The sequence below is a fragment of the Heterodontus francisci genome, chromosome 6 (genome assembly GCF_036365525.1).
Source record: "Heterodontus francisci isolate sHetFra1 chromosome 6, sHetFra1.hap1, whole genome shotgun sequence".
Lineage (NCBI taxonomy): Eukaryota > Metazoa > Chordata > Chondrichthyes > Heterodontiformes > Heterodontidae > Heterodontus > Heterodontus francisci.
This window is the reverse complement of record NC_090376.1, coordinates 47990891-48010414: the sequence shown is the minus strand read 5'-3', so window position 1 is coordinate 48010414 and position 19524 is coordinate 47990891. Positions and strand designations below refer to the sequence as shown.

The following is a 19524-nucleotide window of genomic DNA, read 5'->3' as shown; positions in this document are numbered from 1 at the left end:
TTTTTATTTTGCTGGCTATAACATCTGATTTTACAATTTCTTTTGCAAATGTACATTAAATGTAATGGGTCTTGTTAACCTTCTGCAGATCTTCACAACAGTTGGATGGATCTTGATATTCTGTGGGCTAGGACCTACAGATTCCAGCCATTATGGAAGATTAGAAACTATTTTGGAGAAAAAATTGCATTTTATTTTGCTGTGATGGAAATTCTTTCACTCAGCTTGATTATTCCTGCACTCATTGGTTTGGCTATTTTCATTTTTGGCCTTTATCACAGGTACTGTAATTCATATGCTTATTTTCTAACAGCAACTTGTGATAAGAATTTAAAAAGATAGGAAAGAAAGAAGATTATTTTGTCTCTTAAGTTCACCCTGCCCAATTGATTGATTTATCACGTGAAGACCCATCCTCTCACCTAACCTCTAAAGTACATGTGGTGCCAGTATCTGAGCTGCTGCTTGGCAGTGGTGAGATTGTTGCTGCACCGTCAGGAAGGTTGGCCCTCTCTTCCTGAAGTGGCAGAGGTATGTCCACAATTTCAATGAAAGAAAAGTGTTAGATTTTAGTATAAAGGAAGAGAACAGACAGAAGTGACTGATGAAGCCATCTTCAGTTTGCCATGCAGAGTCTGTAGGGTAAGATAGAAGTCATAAGAAACAAAGAGGATAAGATGTATGATGAGCGAGCGTATGAGTAGGAGATGAAGGAGGTGTGAAATGTGGTGCAGTGATTACAGGACAGTTTAGATTTTAGAGATACAGCACTGAAACAGGCCCTTCGGCCCACCGAGTCTGTGCCGACCATCAACTACCCATTTATACCAATCCTACACTAATCCCATATTCCGACCACATCCTCACCTGTCCCTATATTCCCCTACCACCTACCTATACTAGGGGCAATTTATAATGGCCAATTTAACTATCAACCTGCAAGTCTTTTGGCTGTGGGAGGAAACCGGAGCACCCGGAGGAAACCCATGCAGACACAGGGAGAACTTGCAAACTCCACACAGGCAGTACCCAGAATTGAACCCGGGTCGCTGGAGCTGTGAGGCTGCGGTGCTAACCACTGCGCCGCCCCAGTGAAGGGAAGTGGGGAGGGGTTATTATGAGTAATGAGCCTGGAGGTGTGAGCAGAGAGTAGTGAGCAGTAGTATTACCTTGACAACTCTGGTGATGTCAGTGAACTTTCTTCGGCATTGCAGCCATCTTTTGTGAGCTATATTCTTGACATTGACCTCAAAGTTGCCAGGAGGGCATTCTTCCCCCTAGGGTGAACAGGATCACCCTTGCCCAATCCAGCATCTGGATTAGGGCATACGAAGCAGCACCTGAAGACCAGGTGATACGATCTGTAGGTCTTACAGCCATTTTTATCTTTGGAAGCTTTCCCTGCAGTCTGCAGCCAGAGTGCAAGCGCTGGTAGCCTTTAAACGGCATCAGAGACACTTGAGTTGCAGTATTTCAAACAGATGTGCTAGTAATGAATAGAGATGGCTGCTTGCCTCACTCATAACGATGAGTGCTTAGTATGAATATTATGCGCTTCCTGAGACAGCACTATCAGACGCGTGCAGTGTTTGCCTAAGCCCTGTGTGCCAGTTTTTTTGGCACAGTTGAATTTCTTGGCCACAGTATAGTAAATGAATCCCTTAGTACATATATTGCTGCTGCAGGAGCAAAACATGTATATATTCAAATAAATTAGATTGCTATGTCACCACTTAAACCAGAATGCTCAGTCTGAATTAATGTTTTACAAATGTTTATATGCTGTATATTTCTCTTTTCAGTGTATCATGTTACAATGCCTATTGTGACCTGAACACATTCTTGAATGGATTTAATTGTAGCATAGTGTGTTCAACTCCAAACATGATTTCAGAAGTGGTAGATAAGACAGTGGATCAAATCAGGTAATGCTGCATTCAGGAATATATTTCAGATGTTTTTGTATTCTAATTTTATATGTTGCTGTAATATGTGCAAAAATGATTAATGCATGCAAATAAAACATAGTTAGAAATCTCTATCATTTGGATAAATTTAGGTAATGTTTCATTATAGTCATCCACTTGAAATGCTAACTTTGGAGTATTAAGTTTTATTTCTCTTCTGAGTTAATTTAAGTGTGATTTGAAATGAGATTTACAGATGTGAAATGTAAGGGTCAGTTTTCACTAGTATCCCAGGGAATATGTACCCAATGGTGCCAAGCACAGGAAATGTGGCAGAGGCACCTAACAGCTTTATACTACCCTGGGATTTCTAAGAATTCCACCGTGCAGCAGGCGCTTGCCTTGGGGCAGTCATTCAAATGAGATGGAAAGGGGATTATTGATCTTGCCACCTTATTGTCCTGTCCTGTTTGTTGCCAGTGGGATGCCCATTTTGGGGGGTACCCTCCGCCCAGCCTCTCTCTAAACATTGGGTCAGAGAGAGCAAGGCAACAACCATAATGGTGAGTCCTTTTTTTTCTTTAACTGAGTCATTGACCCAGCAATAGCTGGGATCCTTCTGCTTGCTATTTATTGAATAGAAGGCTACACTCATGGAGCTATTATCAATCCTGCAGGATTCTCACTCTGCCTCAGAGTCCGAGTTTAAGTTGCTGCTGGTGAAATAAAGTTTGGTTGTGCTCAGCATGCCCGATATCCTGACACAGAAAAAAAAATCCATCCTATACACATCCAGTTTTGTGTTTTGAGCATCCTTTAAACTCCAAGTTACTTAAGCAAGTAACAAAATATTGTTAGGTAAGATTGGGTAAGGATATCAAGGAAGATGGAGCGAAGGTGGGTAAATAGATTTGCGGTGCAGATCGGCTATGATCTAATTGAATGACAGAGCAGGCTCAAAGGGCTGAATGGCCTACTCCTGTTTCTATTTCGCCATGTTCCATACCAATAAGAGCTATAGAGTGAATACAACACTTCTTCAGACCAGTCAGACTTGTGAGTTATGTTTTTCAGACTTGAAAAAGAATAATCACAGCATATCTGCTATATACAGAAAAACTAATCACACATTCCTTTCTTTCAGGGGCATCTGTGACAATGTTGCTGGAAGGAAAAGGAGTATTGAACAGATACTTAATATGACTTGTGCTACTGAGGTGCACAGTGATTGTATTTTTCAGTAAGTGTGAAGTACTTGAGAGATCAGATAAATGAGATATGGCTGTGCCATAATTTTAATAGTTGTTAATATTAACTTTGCCAATTTTTTTCTGTCATCTAAAAAGGGAGATTACCTAACTTCAGTATTGTCTTCTGCATTATGACAATGATGTATTCTCCACGCACGTGCTCCTTATAATTAGTCGGGGGCAATCAGTTGATTGACAAGTGAACGTATGGAAAAGACAGGAAAGGCCAATAACATGGTGCAGCGTAATCACACCATTAAACTCACCCTCCTACCCCCCCTCAATCCAGCATCAGAGGGCTGAATTTTACTGTGGGCTTCGGGACCGTCAACATTGCAGTGAAAAGCAGATCCCAAGCCCACACTTGCCGGCACGGGATCAGCTCAGCGATTTTACCACAGGCCACCTCCTAATTAGCTGCTTTTGGGCTCGCCGTCCAATTAAGGACAGCGGGCGGGCTCCTGATGCTGTTGGACCAATCAAAAGACCTCAGCAGCCCCACCGGGAGAGGTAAGGTAAACCTAAAATTTCGGGGGCTGAGGGCAGTAGGCCCCATTGGACAGGGGAGAAACCCCTCTGTGACTGTCACTCATGCCTATGATCTCATCTTTGGTCCTTGGCGCCTCCATGAAGCTGGTGGCTTCCCCACGCAGCGGGAGGCCACTCTGCTGTTGGCAAACTACCAGTGGCCCCCTAAAATGGCTCCTAATTGGACCCTTAATTATGCAAATTGGCTGCCCGCATCTGTGGAGCCAGCAGCCAAACTGCCTCGCAGCCCGCCGCTGGTAAACTTCCTTGGAGGCAGGACAGTGATGGGGAGCTGTCCTGACACAGCACCCAGAGGCCAATAAAATTCAGCCCTTACAATCTCCAGAGGAGGCAGACAACATACAGGGTCTTTATAATGTTCTTGTGAAAATTTAAACTTCAATAACTTTGAATGTACACATGACAGAATCAATCTGTAAATTACATATGAAACCATAATTCATAAAGTTTTAAAACAATACAGTTCAAATTTCGAGGCTTCAACATAACCCCCATCTGGTCTGAATTTCCAACCTTTCACCTTTTCTTTCTACTATTTCCATTTTCAATCTGTTTCAGCATCATTAATACAGTATTAACAACATTAACATTAAAAATGCTATGAATTATACTTATGCCGTTTACAGTTTGCTTCTATCATGTGGACTTGTAAAGTTATTAAAGTTTAAAATTTGCACAAGGACTTTATAAATGCCTTGTATATAAATGCAAGTTGTTGTTGACACAAAAAAAATTAATAAAAGTCTTAGGCCAATTTTGGAAGAAAGTTTCTGTGAAATTCATCTCTAAGCTCTGTCGGCAATCAAACAGGTACAGACTGCAGTAATTATATTACTATCCCTGTTAACCCACCTACCTTCTATAAGGTGACATGTCTTGCACTTGCAGGAACTTATCCAGCTATTTTCTGAATGCCTGCAGTGAATTCTCACCCACTGCACATCGGGGTAACTAAATCCAGAGATCAACAATTCTCTGCACAAAATATTACTTCCCGGCACCTAACCGAACTCTCTGCTTTTGTAACTTCTACCCAAGCTCTGTGGTCTTGCCTATCTGTCCAGCTTAAGTACTCTATCCATGTAGACAAAATCTAATCCATTCATTATTCTCAAGATTTAAGCATAATCCCTCAAAATCTACACTTTTCTGAATTAAAAAGTCCCAGCTCTCTAAGCCTGTCCTGATAACTAAGTGTCTTTAAATGGGATATCAATCAAGTGGCCATCCACTCAATCTTTTCCAGGACCTCAGTATTTGCTACCATGTCAGAGGACCAAAGCTGTACATAATATTATAGATGTGGCTAGACCAAGGCCTTGCATAAAGAAAGGATCGTACTTCTAGTTTTGAATTTAATTTTCCTAATTATTCATCCCAACATCCTATTCGCTTTTGCAACATCCTCCCAACTCTTGGATGTTCAATGACATGAACAATAATTTCCAAAGCCTTTCTTCGGCTCAGTAGCTATGAACGCAGAACCCTCCATGCTGTATACATACCTGAAACCGCTTCTGTTCAAATACATCAAGTTGCAGTGTCTACAGGCCCATTATGCACTTTACAGATCATTGGTTAAGCTGCAGAGGAACTTGAAAAACTGAAGAGTATGCCCAGTGCATGCTCTGCTCAGTTTTGCTGGACTTCAAAGGGGGACCATGAAACCGATGTTAGACCCCTAATTAGCTTATGCCAGGCACCTGCCAGAGGAGGCGCCTAAATGTCACCTGAGTTCATACAGTGTTCGATGTACTTCAGGCGCCATACAAGTGCACCTGTTTTTGGTACTTGCAGCTCGTTGGTCACATTTAAATGAGTCCCAATCTGAAAATAGCTGGACTTAGGTGAGTGTTGTGGCCACTCCGCCAACTTCACTCCTATTATTGGTAGGTGTTGAAGATCGCACCCGAAGTCTCCCAAGGCTCCAACTGGAATTGTTAACTTGATTGGTCTCAGAATTGTACAATCTGCGCAATCGCAAGGAGAGTTAATTATTCTTTTTACTCATTGCTGCATGATATAGATTTACAACTGAAGATCAATGTTGAAACAAATAAAATGTGTTTTTCTAAATGTGCCGATTGCTTTTGTTGGAAGTTTTACTGCTTGTCTCACTCATTCTGTTTTCCTCACAGGGTCCCTTTAGACGATGTCTTTAATGTAATCAAATCTTCCTTTGACAATGCTGCGACACCATTATTCGGACTTTTTATCTGCCTTTGGGGTAAGGATCCTCTTTAAACTGCAATAAAATATGGTAGTTGGGAGAAAATATACTGAGCATACATCATATCTGAAGGAAAAGAAAAATATTTGAAACATTATTTGCACATTATCTGTGTGGAGACAGTAAATTCCACTGAACTGCCCATTGTTCTTTCTCGCTGAACTAGAATGTATCTTTCACCAAGCTGCATTTGAAATTGATGTGCATTGCTTCATTGAATGAATGTTTACAAGTGTAATTGACGCTAAATCATGGAATCATCGTAGAATGGTTACAGCACAGAAGGAGGCCACTCGGCCTGTCAAACCCATGCCAGCAAGAGCAATTTAGCAAGTCCCACTCACCAGCCCTTTCCCTGTAGCCCTGTAAATTTTTTTCTCTTCAGGTGCTTATCCAGTTCCCTTTTGTAGGCCACAATTAAATCTGCCTTCACCATCATTTCAGAGCAATGCTTTCCAGATTGTAACCACTGGCTGCATTAAAAAAAAGTTTTTCCTCACGTGGCTTTTGGTACTTTTGCCAATCACTTTAAATCTGTTCCCTCTGGTTCTTGACCCTTCTGCCAATGGGAACAGTTTCTCTCTAACTACTCTGTTCAGACCTCTTATAATTTTGAACACTTATATCAAATCTCCTCTCAACCTTCTCTAAGGAGAACAACTCTAGCTTCTCCAATATAAAATAAAAACAAGAAATGCTGGAAATATTCAGCAGGTCTGGCAGCATCTGTGGAGAGCGAAGCAGAGTTAACGTTTTAGGTCAGTGTCTCTTCATCAGAAGCTTCTCCAATCCATTCTCATAACTGAAGTTCCTCATTCCTGGGACCATTCTTGTAAATCTTTTCTACAGCCTGGCTAAAGCCTTCACATCCTTCCTAAAGTGTGATGCCCAGAACTAGACACAATACTCCAGCTAAGGCTGAACCAGTGTTTTATAAAGGTTCATCATAAACTCGTTTTTGAACTCTATGCCTCTACTTAAAGAGCTCTGGATCCCGTATGTATTTTTTATCACTTTCTCAACCTTCCCCTGCCACCTTCAGATCCACTTTCAGGGCTTTCGATTACAGGGACATTGGGACCCGTTCCGGGGGAGATGGGACCTGTACAGGCCAGATGCGTTGCACCTGAACACGGAGCTGGGACCAATGTCCTTGTGGGGTGATTTTCTAGGCCTATTGGGGAGGGTTTAACCTAACTTGTCAGGGGTGTGGGAACCAGGAGGTAATATTAGAGAGGAAAACCAAGGTACACAGAGAATTGGGAAAGACAGATGGCACTAGAGCAGGAATACCTTAATAAAGTATTAAGTAGGGTCAGAGTGAAGAGGAACGTAATAAGGTCTAAATTAGATTTACTGTGCATGTATGTGAAAGCGTGGAGTGTGATAAATAAGGTTGGTGAGCTGCAAGCACAGATGGCCGTGTGGGAATATGATGTTGTTGTGCTAACGGAGACCTGGCTCAAAAAATGGCAGGACTGGGTACTAAATATTCCTGGATACAAGTTAGAGTCATAGAGAGATATAGCACTGAAACAGGCCCTTCGGTTCACTGAGTCTGCCGACCATCAACCACCCTTTTATACTAAACCTACATTAATCCCATATTCCCTACCACATCCCCACCTTCCCTCAATTCTCCTACCACCTACCTACACTGGGGGCAATTTACCGTGGCCAATTTACCTATCAACCTGCAAGTCTTTGGCTGTGGGAGGAAACCGGCGGAAACCCACGCGGTCACAGGGAGAACTTGCAAACTCCACATAGGCAGTACCCAGAACCGAACCCGGGTCGTGTTCAGGAAAGATAGGAAAGGAAAGAAAGGAGGAGGGATAGCAGTATTGATGAAGGAGAATATTACAGTCCTGGAGAGAGAGGATATTCTAGAGGGGTCAAGGACAGAATATGCTATAGGCCACCAACTCATGGAAAAGGTACAGAGGAGCAAACTTGCAAGGCAATTAGAGAGAGGTGCACAAATTATACAGTAGTTATAATGGGGGACTTTAATTATCTAATATAGAATAGGGTAGTAATAGTGTAAAGGGCAGAGAGGGCCAAGAGTTTTAAGAATGTGTTCAAGAGAATTTTTTGCATCAGTAAGTTTCCAGTCCAATGTGAAAGGAGGCATTGCTGGATTTGATTCTGGGGAATGAGGTGGGTCAAATGAATCAAGTATCAGTAGGAGAACATTTAGGGGTCAGTGATGATATGTTAGCTTTGGAAAAGGACAAGAAGCAATCCAGAGTAAAAATAATTAATTGGGAGAGGGCCAACTTCAGTGGGTTGAGAACTGATCTGTCCCAAGTAAGTTGGAATCAAAGATTGGCAGGCAAAACAGCAACAGAATAATGGGCTGCCTTTAAAGAGGAGATAGTTTGGGTACAGTCAAGGTACATTCCACAAGGGGAAAAAGTCAAGGCAAACAAACCCAGAACTCTCTGGTTGATGAAAGAGAGAGAGTAAGATAAAGCAGAAAAAGGGCGTGTATGACAAATATCAGGTGGATAATACAATTGAGAATGAGACTGAATATATAAAGTTCAGAGGGGAAGTGAAAAAGGGGCAAAGAGAGAGTATGAAAAGAAACTGGCAGTCAACATAAAAGGGAATCCATAAGTCTTCTATAGACATTTAAGTCGTAAAAGAAAGAGTGGGGCCAATTCTGGACCTAAAAGGGGATTTACATGAGGAGGCAGGGAGAATAGCTGAGGTACTAAATGAGTACTTTGCAACGGTCTTTACCAAGGAAGAAGATACTACCCAAGTCATAGTGAAGGAGGAGGTAGTTGAGATACTGGATGGGCTAAAATTGATAGAGGATTGGAGAGTGGCAGATGTGACATCCTTATTCAAGAAAGGGTGTAAGGACAATCCTAGCAACTACAGGCCAGTTAGTTTAACATCAGTGGTGGGTAAGGTTTCAGAAACAATAATCAGGGAAAATATCAATGGACACTTAGAGAGGTTCAAGTCACTTAAGGATAGCCAGCACGACTTGTAAAAGGCAGATCATGCTTGACTAATCTAATTGCATTTTTTGAAGTAACAGAGAAGGTTGATGAAGGGAATGCGGTGGATGATTTTATATGGATTTTAAGAAAGCATTTGATAAGATACCCCACAAGAGGCTGGTTAACAACATTGAGACTCTTGGAATAGGAGGGTCAGTGTCCAATTGGATAAAAAAAATTGGCTAAAGGACAGAAAACAGTCATAGTAAATTGTTGCTTTTCAGATTGGAGGATGGTAGACAATGGTGTTCCCTAAACATCAGTGCTGGGACCGCTACTGCTTTTGCTATATATAAATGACTTGGATCTTGGAATAAAGAGTAGAAATTCAAAATTTGCTGACAATACCAAACTTGGAGGTGCAACAAACGGTGAGGATGATATGAATCGTCTGCACCAGGACATAGGCTAGCGGAATGGGCAGAGAGGTGGAAGATGGAATTTAATACTGACAAGTATGAGGTGAAGCATTTTGACAGAAGGAATAGGGAGAGGTAATACCTACTTAATGGCACAGTTCTAAAGAGTATGCAGGAACAGAGGGACCTGGGGTGCAGGTGCATAGGTCTTTGAAGAGGACTGGAGAATTGCAAATGTTACACCCTTGTTCAAGAAGGTGTGTAAGGATAAGCCCAGCAACCACAGGCCAGTCAGTTTAACCTCGGTGGTGGGAAGGTTTTTCAAAATGATAATTCAGGACAAAATTAAGTCACTTGGACAAATGTGGATTAATTAAGGAAAGCCAGCATGAATCTGTTAAAGGCAAATAGTGTTTAAATAACTTGATTGAGTTTTTTGATGAGCTAATAGAGAGGGTTGATGAGGGTAACATGGTGGATGTGGTGTACATGGACTTCCAAAAGTAATTTAATAGAGCGCCACATAGCAGGTTTGTCAGCAAAGTTATAACCCATAGAATAAAAGGGACAGTGACTGCATGGATATGAAATTGGTTGAATGACAGGCAACAGAGAGTAGTGGTGAATGGTTATTTTTCAGACTGGAGGAAGGTATATAGTGGGGTTCCCCAGGGGTCAGTATGAGGACCACTGCTTTTCCTGATATATATTAATGGCCTAGACTTGGGTGTACAGGACACAATATCAAAATTTGCATATTTCACAAAACCTGGAAGTATTGTGAACTGTGAGGAGGATAGTGATAAACTTCAAGAGGACATAGACAGGCTGGTGGAATAGGCAGACAAGTGCAGATGAAATTTAATGCAGAGAAGTGTGAAGTGATTGATTTTGGTAGGAAGAATGAGGAGAGGCAATATAAAATAAAGGGTATAATTCTAAAGGGAGTGCAGGAGCAGTTGGACCTGGGGTTATATGTGCACAAATCATTGAAGGTTACAGGGCAGGTTGTGAAAGTGCTTAATAAAGCATATGGGATCCTGGGCTTTATAAGTAGGGCCATAAGAGTACAAAAACAAGGAAGTTATGATAAACCTGTATAAAACACTGGTTCGGCCTCAACTGGAGTATTGTGCCTGGATCTGGGGACCACACTTTAGGAAGGATGTGATGTCATTAGAGAGGGTGCAGAAAAGATTCACAAGCATGGTTCCAGGGATGAGGAACTTCAGTTACGTGGACATATTGGAGAAGCTGGGACTGTTCTCCTTGGAGAACTGAAGATTAAGAGGAGATTTGATAGACGTGTTCAAAATCATGAGGGGTCTGGACAGAGTAGATAGGGAGAAACTGTTGCCTTTGTCTGAAGGATCGAGAACCAGAGGACACCGATTTATGGTGATTGGCAAAAGAAGCAACAGTGGCGCAGTGGTTAGCACCGCAGCCTCACAGCTCCAGCGACCCGGGTTCAATTCTGGGTACTGCCTGTGTGGAGTTTGCAAGTTCTCCCTGTGTCTGCGTGGGTTTCCTCCGGGTGCTCCGGTTTCCTCTCACAGCCAAAAGACTTGCAGGTTGATAGGTAAATTGGCCATTATAAATTGCCCCTAGTATAGGTAGGTAGTAGGGGAATATAGGGACAGGTGAGGATGTGGTAGGAATATGGGATTAGTGTAGGATTAGTATAAATGGGTGGTTAATGGTCGGCACAGACTCGGTGGGCCGAAGGGCCTGTTTCAGTGCTGTATCTCTAAAAATCTAAAAAAAAATCATTAAAAAAAACATGCTTTGAGTATTTGCATGCATGCATTGTAAACCTAATTTATAACTTATTGTATTCCCTTAGTCTGACCCCATCTAATAGCTTACTAATTCTTACTCTAGTGCAATCTGTCGCCCCCAATCCTTTGTGCATCTTGTTTCATCTTGTTTTTTTGCATCCTGTTTCCCATCCACCTGTCAACTTAAACCCACTCCAATATCACGAGCAAACCACCTCAAGAGAACGTTGGTCCCCACTCTGTTGAGGAGCGACCCATCTGGTCTGAACTGGTCCAACCTGCCCCAGAACCTGTCCTAATGTCCCAGGAATCTAAAACCCTCCCTCCTGCACCATCTCTCCAGCCATGCATTCATCTGCTCGATCCTCCTATTTCAATACTCACGAGCACTTGGCACCGGGAGTAATCTGGAGATTACTGCCTTTGAGCTCCTGCTCATTAATCTCTTTCCTAGTTCCCTAAAATCTGCCTGTAGCACCTCATCTCTCTTTCTACCTGTGTCATTGGTACTGATATGGACTATGATATCTGACTGTCCGTCCTCCTGCCTCAGAATTTTCTGCAGCCGCTCATTGACATCCTGGACCCTGGCACCAGGGAGGCAACATACCGACCTGATACCATGTCTGCAGCAGCAGAAACACCTCCCTGTTCCCCTATCTATTGAATCCCTTATCACTATTGCTTTCCCAATCTTCCTCCTCTCCTCCCTGTACAACTGAGCCAGACATGGTGCTGTGGACCTGACTCCCCCAGAAGAGCCATCGCCCTTACCAATACCAGTTCAGGGGACTGCCGCACTATTTGCCTAGTCCTCCTTGACTGTCTGATGGTCACCCATTCCCTCTCTTCCTTCATACTCTTAAGCTGTGGTATGACCACCTCCATAAAGGTGCTACCCACATGGTTCTCAGCCTCACAGATGCACCATAGTGACGACAGCTGCTGCTCAAGTTCTGAAACCCAGAACTCGAGCTCCTCCAGCTGATGACACTTCCTGCACATGTGGTTGTCCAGGACACAAGAAATGTCCTGGAGTTCCCACATTGCACAGGGTTTTGTGGTTTTGTTCTTCAAACAGAATATAAGTGGGTATGTAATATTTTGGCTGTGTGGGACCGTGGTCAGAATGCAGCTAGGATCTGTGTACTTAGTTGAGTGACTGCCCTTAGAAGCTGTGAAAATCTGTGCACTTAAACTGGATGACCCTGAACTTCTCCAGTATTTCTACTGATCCCTTGCCATAATTCCAGCCGGGGAACCAGTGGAACCCTACAAGGAAATGCAATAAATGCTGATTCGCTGGCAGTTCTGCCAGCCTACTGTCAGTCTCTGTAGGAGACCAATGGAACCTCCTGCAGTATTGTAGTTCCACTGTGTTTTAAAGTAGAGTGTGGTTAACCAGAATATTTAACATTAAATTTATGGCAAAATAATTGGGCGTTTAATCAGAATGTGCCCTTAATAAAGATGTTGGGGGAAAGAGATGTGATTCACAATGCCATAATAGAAAAAAAGGTAATTATTCTAGTTTCTTCCTATTATTTTCTCTCCTAGCTATGCTGATGCTTCCTAGTGTTATCATTTCATCTGCATGCTCACCTGGAGAAACTCATCTCAAGTGATCATTATTCACGTGTGACACTGAATGTTGACGGGCCATTTACATGGAATTGGGTGGTGGGGTGGGGAGCATCACAGCCTAGACTGGTTCTCACTTGATGCCCACATATGCATACTGTTCACGCGAAGTCTGCTTCATAACTCAAGGCCATTGAGGCCAACTATAGCATCTCTATCACTGCTCCAGCAGAGATTAACTATCCTTTTATTAAAATGCTGCATTCTTTAATTGTTACAATTCAGACTTTCACCCAACACTTAACAAAAAAAGAGGTTTCTATAAGCAGACCATAGCTGGAATTTTACGGCCCCCCAACGAATGGACTGGTGGTGGTGGGTGGCCAAATAATTGCGTGGGAGGTGGGTGGGGGGGCCTCTCGAGGCCTTCCCACCTCTGCTGCAATTTGACGCGGGGTGGCGGCGGCGAGAAACGGCCCGCCTGCCCCAGGCGAATCAAGGCCCTTAAGTGGCCAATTAACTGGCACTTAAGGGCCTCCTCCTGCCGCCGCTGGTGTTTTACCCAGGGTGACCGGACGGCAAAGGCCCCAAGAACCCCATCTGGTAAAACCAGGCTGCCTTTTGCAGGCTGGGAGGGGCCCTCTTGATCGGGCACCCTGTGCCCCATGGAGGGCTGCCCCCAAAGCCCCAACTACCCCCAATGCACAACACTTCCCCCACGCTCCCAACCGAACCCCTTTGCCTCTCTGGGGCTCGGCTGTTGTCCCCGGCGAGGCCCCAAAAACTTATCATCTTTTGGGAGCCATCCTTCCTCTTCCTGCTGAAGCTGTGTGTAGTCCTAGCAGTGGCCACTGCTCCCGGTGGTGCTGCTGGGACTAAGAGCTGCTGGCCCGCTGATTGGCTGGCAGTCCAATAGGTGAGACTCTCTGCCTCAAGGAGGTGGAAGTCCCGCCCAAGACCAATTAAGGGCCTGGGGAGCGAAAAATCCCGGCGTTGCTCCCAAGGCCCTGCAGAGGTGGGCTCGCCACTGACTTTTCGGCTGATGAGCGGGGCCTCCCGCCCAGCGTAAAATTCCAGCCCTTATCTCCGATGAAATGAAACCTGCAACCTTGTGCATCACATTAGAGGGATAGTGTGCAGTGGGACTAACAATTAATTTTTCACTGCAATATTATGCACTAGAGTCTCTGTAGGCTGCTCACCACATCCTCCTGTAAATACTGTAAATTGCACATTGTCAGACAATTGCATTCAGGCTAACACTGATTGTCAAATTGATTTACAAGAACTATAAGACAATTACATGAAAACAGAAATACAAAAAGTAGTATAATAAAAGTAAAATACTGCAGATGCTGGAAATCTGAAATAAAAACAAGAAATGCTGGAAATACTCAGCAAGTCTGCAAGCTCCTGTGGAGAGAGAAGCAGAGTTGACATTTCAGGTCAGTGACCCTACTACAAAAAATAGTAGTTTGCTTACACAATACTGAAAAACTATTCCAAAACATTTGTTCCTTCCAGAATCATTTAACTGAGCCTCTGATATAACATTACTTGATCAATGTACCCTATGGAGTCCCTCATTACTGTTACATGTGGAATAAGCAACATGCAACAGAGAACAAAGATCCCTGGAAAACCCAAAAACTACTTCTGTAATTTTCTGGGATTCTAAAGGTAGATTTTCTCTCAAAATGAAACAGATTCTCACCATCGCCAGGCAGTTAAAATTGTCATTGGGGTAAACTTGAAACATCACAGAATCCGGCCCATCATGTCCACACCGGCTCTCTGAAAGAGCAATTCCCTCAGTTCCATTCCCCTGCCTTCTCCCCCTAACCCTGCACAATCTTCCTTTTCATATAACAATCTAATTCCCTTTTGAATGCTTTAATTGAACCTGCCTCCACCACAGTCTCAGGCAGTGCAATCCAGACCTTAACCACACGCTGCGTGAAAAAGTTTTCCTCATGTCACTTTTGTTTCTCTTACCAAATACTTTAAATCTGTGCCCTCTCATTCTTGATCCTTTCTGTGGGAACAGTTTCTCTCTCTCTACTCTGTTCAGACCCCTCATGATTTTGAATACCTCTATCAAATTACCTCTCGGCCTTCTCTTCTCCAAGGAAAACAGTCCCAACTTCTCCAATCTATCTTCATAACTGAAATTCCTCATCCCTGTAACCATTCTCGTGAATCTTTTCTGCACTCTCTCCAATGCCCTCATGTCTTTCCTAAAGTGCAGCGCCCAGAACTGGACGCAATACCCCAGCTGAGGCCGACCTAGTGTCTCATACAAGTTCAACATAACAACTCTTTTCTTTTTGAAATGTTCTCATGTATGCTCACATACATAGAAAGTACCAAACCATAAAAGGCTCATTGCCATGATGCAAAAACTAATAATTCCAATCACCCATTCCCTCAAAATCTATCCATTCTCTTGTTAATATTTCCACTTTATCTGCCACCCTAATCAGTCCATTTCACAAATTGAATACCTTCTGCTTAAAGTAGTTGAAACAAAACTGTCTGTGTACCTTTCCTCTTCTATGCTCCAGCCCTACTTCTGGAGATTATGGCAATCTCAAAAATATTATCAGAATTTAATTTTAAGAATCATGAGTAATTGAAGAATATCTCCTCTGAGCTTTCTCTTCTTTAGAGTAAACAATACCAGGCTCTTCAGTCCCTGCTGATATCTTAGATCCCTTAAACTAGATGACAGTTTTGGCATTGCCTCAAATGCCAAGATATCTTTGCTATAGTACGGAGGTAACAAAAATTGCATACAGTATTCCAAGTGGGGTCATACCAATGTCTTGTACCGATTATCATCTCCTGGGATATGTGCTTATCCAGCTGGCTATACATTCCAAGATCCACAAAACATTCTTTGCTTCTGCCACTAAACCCAGAATTTTCCTGCAGCTCAGAGCCCTTTAGTTTACATTTCCACTGTTTACTTCCCACTGTTTACTTCCTTTCCTTAGTTTTGTTGCCTTTTATTCAACCACATTAAACGGCAGTTCCCAATTATGGGGTTGGATTTTATCCGGCCAGCAGAAGCAGAAGTGGAGGCATGGGGGGGGACTGAAAAATTGAGGTGGACGCGCTCGACTGGAAACCTGACATCGTGATGTCGATTCAGGATTTTGTCAGGGGCGGGAAAACTCCAAGATGGCCACCTCGAAGCAGTGCGAGTGTAATTTGAATTGGTGAACAACTAGTTAGAATGCATTTGCATTGAATTGAAGACAATGTTATGGGGGGTTATAAATTTAATCAATGGCGCATGGGGATCACGTGCATTCAGATCCCTGGCCGTTTAAAGGTGGCAGCACTGAAGCGAGGCCACAGTGACACCATGGGGAGGCAGCCATGGGGAGCAGAGGATAAGGAAAGAGAGGGGAGATAAGACCATTGTCGGCTTGCAGTGCTGGGCTCTTAGCAGGGATGGGCTTTGTCTCGGGTGCAAGGGTCAGGTGGGCTCACTCTTGGGTGTTGGATTCTCTGTAATGGTGGGCAGGGGAGTACCAACAGAAAGTTCCCAAGGCAAGTTCTTCCCTGCAAGGACAGAGCACAGGAGGGAAACAAATCACCTGACACGGGTCTCATACACACCTTTGTGGGCCCCTCTGCCATGCAGCTGCGGCTCAGAGGGAGGGAGGGCCAGGATCCGGCTGGGCCCACCTGTGAAGTTCCAAGAGGAGAGCGGCAGCAGCCGGCCATGCCAGGAAGGGCCCACCTGTGCCTGAGGGGGTACTGGACTCTCCTCAGCTACCTCCAAATGTCTAAGTGGCAGTGTCAGTGAAGACTGCAGCTCTCAAGGGAGACTATTACCAACTTATGAGCCATGCTGCAGGACGAGCTGTGACCCATGGGCTTTGGTAGACATCCAATGCCTGTGGCCCTGAAGATCACAGTGTAACTCAACTTCTAGGCTCCTGGATCATTCCAAGCATCTACTGGGGGCATGTGTGGGGTCTTCCAGGCAGAAGCTCATTGCTGCTTCAAAGAGCTGACCAATGCCCTGTTTAAGAGGCCCGGCAACTCTATGTGCTACCAGACCGACCCTGACATTCAGGCAGAGAGGGCCATCAACTTCGAAGCCATCGCTGGATTCCTCCAGGTGCAAGAGTCTCTCTGTATCAACTCCCTGTATTTTCTTTTATTCATTCATGGGATGTGGGCGTCGCTGGCCAGGCCAGCATTTATTGCCCATCAAGGCCATTCATCAACAGGAAGGACTCCCATTCCATCAACATTTAACTATTCTGTGACCACCGAAAGTGTTTCCTGCAGGTGTGGGCCCACTTTCCGGGAAGCAACCATGATGCCTACATACTTTGGCATTTCCAGGTGCCACAGATTTTCAGGCCCCCCACTTACTTTCAGGGATGGATTCTCAGGGACAAGGGCTACCCATTGATGACATGGCTCCAGATGCCTGTGAGGAACCCTCGCACTGCAACAGGGAAGAGGTACAACACCAGCCATGGGTCCACCAGAGCAACAATTGAGCAGGCCATTGGGCTGCTGAAGATGAGATTCCTGTGGAGCACTGCAGTATGCCCCAGTGAGGGTCTCCTGTATTGTGGTGGTCTGCAGTACTCTGCACAATCTAGCACAGCAGAGTAGTGCCAGGGGGGTTGGGGGGTGGTGTGCGGGATCTTGCATGAAGAGGACATGAATGATCGCCAGTCCACATCCGATGAGGAGGATGGAGAGGAGGCTACTGAGCAGGCAGTACTGTATCTTGCTTCTCTAGCACTGGGCCAGGATCATTGAGAGACTCTCAATGTTCTTTGTTCTTTGGAGGCAAGACACAGTCTCATACATACCTTCTTCCTGCCACCATGATGGCCTCCCAAAGTTAACTCAATAAAGACTCACCTCACTGTATTCTGCCTGCCACCTCCTTCATATCTCGATTCAGTGCCTAGTGCCCAGCTTCATCACGAGCCCTGACACGTCTGAGATGCTGACAGAATGCAACCTGTGCCGATGCTGGCCGGCCATTGAAGGAGCAAGGGTGACAGTTCAATTTCACAATCAGCAATGATTCTGACAACATCTATTTATTACCACAATTACAGGAACCAATGCAAAGGCCACAATTAATACACCTGTGAGGCCCAAGTGTGTCTAGGTGCTCTTCTTCATTTGTTTTTGTGTGCTTCTACGCATTCCAACCCCTGCGCTGGCAGTTGAGGTGGAGGCAAACTGCTGATTTGGCTGTCCCTTGGCCAGGGATGACTTGGCCTGAAGCCTGGAGGGCCCCGGCTGGCTGAGCGGTTGCTGCACAGGTACAGGAGCCTCCTCAGTGGTCACAGCCGCTGGAGCTGGGATCACTGGCAGAGGGGCTGAGGAGCCACTGTCGACACTCAGAGCACCCTGAGGAGAGCCCCCAGATGTGGAGGTCAGCCTCTCCTGCCTTTCAAGGCTCATTTAAACTTTCCTGCTGACCAGAGAAGGACAAGGAGCTGGAGAGGACTTCAGGGACCTCATTCTTCTTTCACCTTGCTACAGCTGGGTTGAGTTCATGGCCAAGGCAATCATGTGCAGGTCTGCGCACATCTGTGGGATCTGGCACTCCATGGGGGTCACTGACCTCTCGATGGAGGAAGCCTGAGACATGACAGCACTCTGTTGACCCTTTTCCTCTGTAGGTTATCAACTGACGTGACAGACAAAGATACACTGTAAACCAAAGTCTCATATAACTTCACCTAATTAGTACTAAAATCCCTTAAAGCATACAAGTGCTTGATTACTTCTCAAACTTTGTGTCTACTTTACTCTGCTTAATTACTACTGATTAAAATAAATCACAAGACTCATGACTTGGACTTAAATACTACCCGTGAGAGGCAAACTGGCCAGGCGCCCTCCGTCCAGTCATAGTCTTCTCTGAGTATCGCACTCAGGCCTTCCTTTGCAATGGTTGATCCCAGGTTGTTGCTCCCAAGGCTTCGGACTCTCTTATTTTTATGTTTTTCATCACCGAGGACCCTCATGATCCTGAGATCATCTGTCCAAATATCTCGTAAACAGGACACATCTGACCCATTGTTCCATTATGCATTCTTGATATAGCATCCTTGATAACCACAAAGACTAGTGACCCTTGATGGCTAGGGTCTGCTCAGTCAACAGTCGAGTTTTGCTTCCTTCTTCAGGACAGATCGACCTTTACAAAGCCACAACCTCAGCTCTTCTCCTTTTGCAAATCTGGTGTTTGTATGAGGTTGGCTTCTTTTCCCATTATGCTTTGTGGAGACTTGACATTAGCCTCTGCTGTCTACAACTCATGGCATGGATGGATTCTTCCATCGTCCACTCATGGCCGTGCATTGCCTCTGCCAGCTCCACCAGATGTTCCCTTACCTCTCTCTGCAACTACAGCATGTTCTGTGCTGGCAACACCAGAGGCTCGGCATCAGCCTGGGGCTCAGCATGGGCCTGACCACCCACAGTCCCCCAATGGTCAGTGGCCTCTGTCAGCTGCTCGGACGTGTGTGCGGTGCTCTCACCAACTTGTGACTCTAAATTTAAGCTTGGGCGTATACTGACCGACATGAAAGTATCTGTGCTGGTGGAGGGTGTGACAGTGCATCCTCTGACTGCTCCTCCTCCTCCTCAGAGTTCGGCGGCAGCAACCTGTCGCAGCAGCTGCACTTGCCTCTGACATGCCATGACCTTCATGAGAGAACACAACATTTGTGAGTTAGGTTGTTCAGATCTCCTCATGCCAACTATGTGTGATGTGGATCTCCAGAAGTGTGTTGAAGAACTCAAAAACACAATGGGCTGAAATTTTTAATCCCACCGCCGATCTTGGCAGTGG

General features: G+C 44.6%; 1 protein-coding gene across 1 annotated transcript in view; it reads left to right on the top strand.

Annotated features, from left to right (window-relative positions):
- The window catches only part of LOC137371573 (anoctamin-7-like), a 76797-nt gene that overhangs the window by 36321 nt on the left and 20952 nt on the right, over positions 1 to 19524 (top strand). Inside the window, exons 10-13 of the mRNA XM_068034412.1 lie at positions 89 to 281; positions 1803 to 1925; positions 3052 to 3147; positions 5845 to 5933. Of these exons, the coding sequence (XP_067890513.1) occupies positions 89 to 281; positions 1803 to 1925; positions 3052 to 3147; positions 5845 to 5933 (501 nt within the window). The remainder of the gene's footprint in view (positions 1 to 88; positions 282 to 1802; positions 1926 to 3051; positions 3148 to 5844; positions 5934 to 19524) is intronic.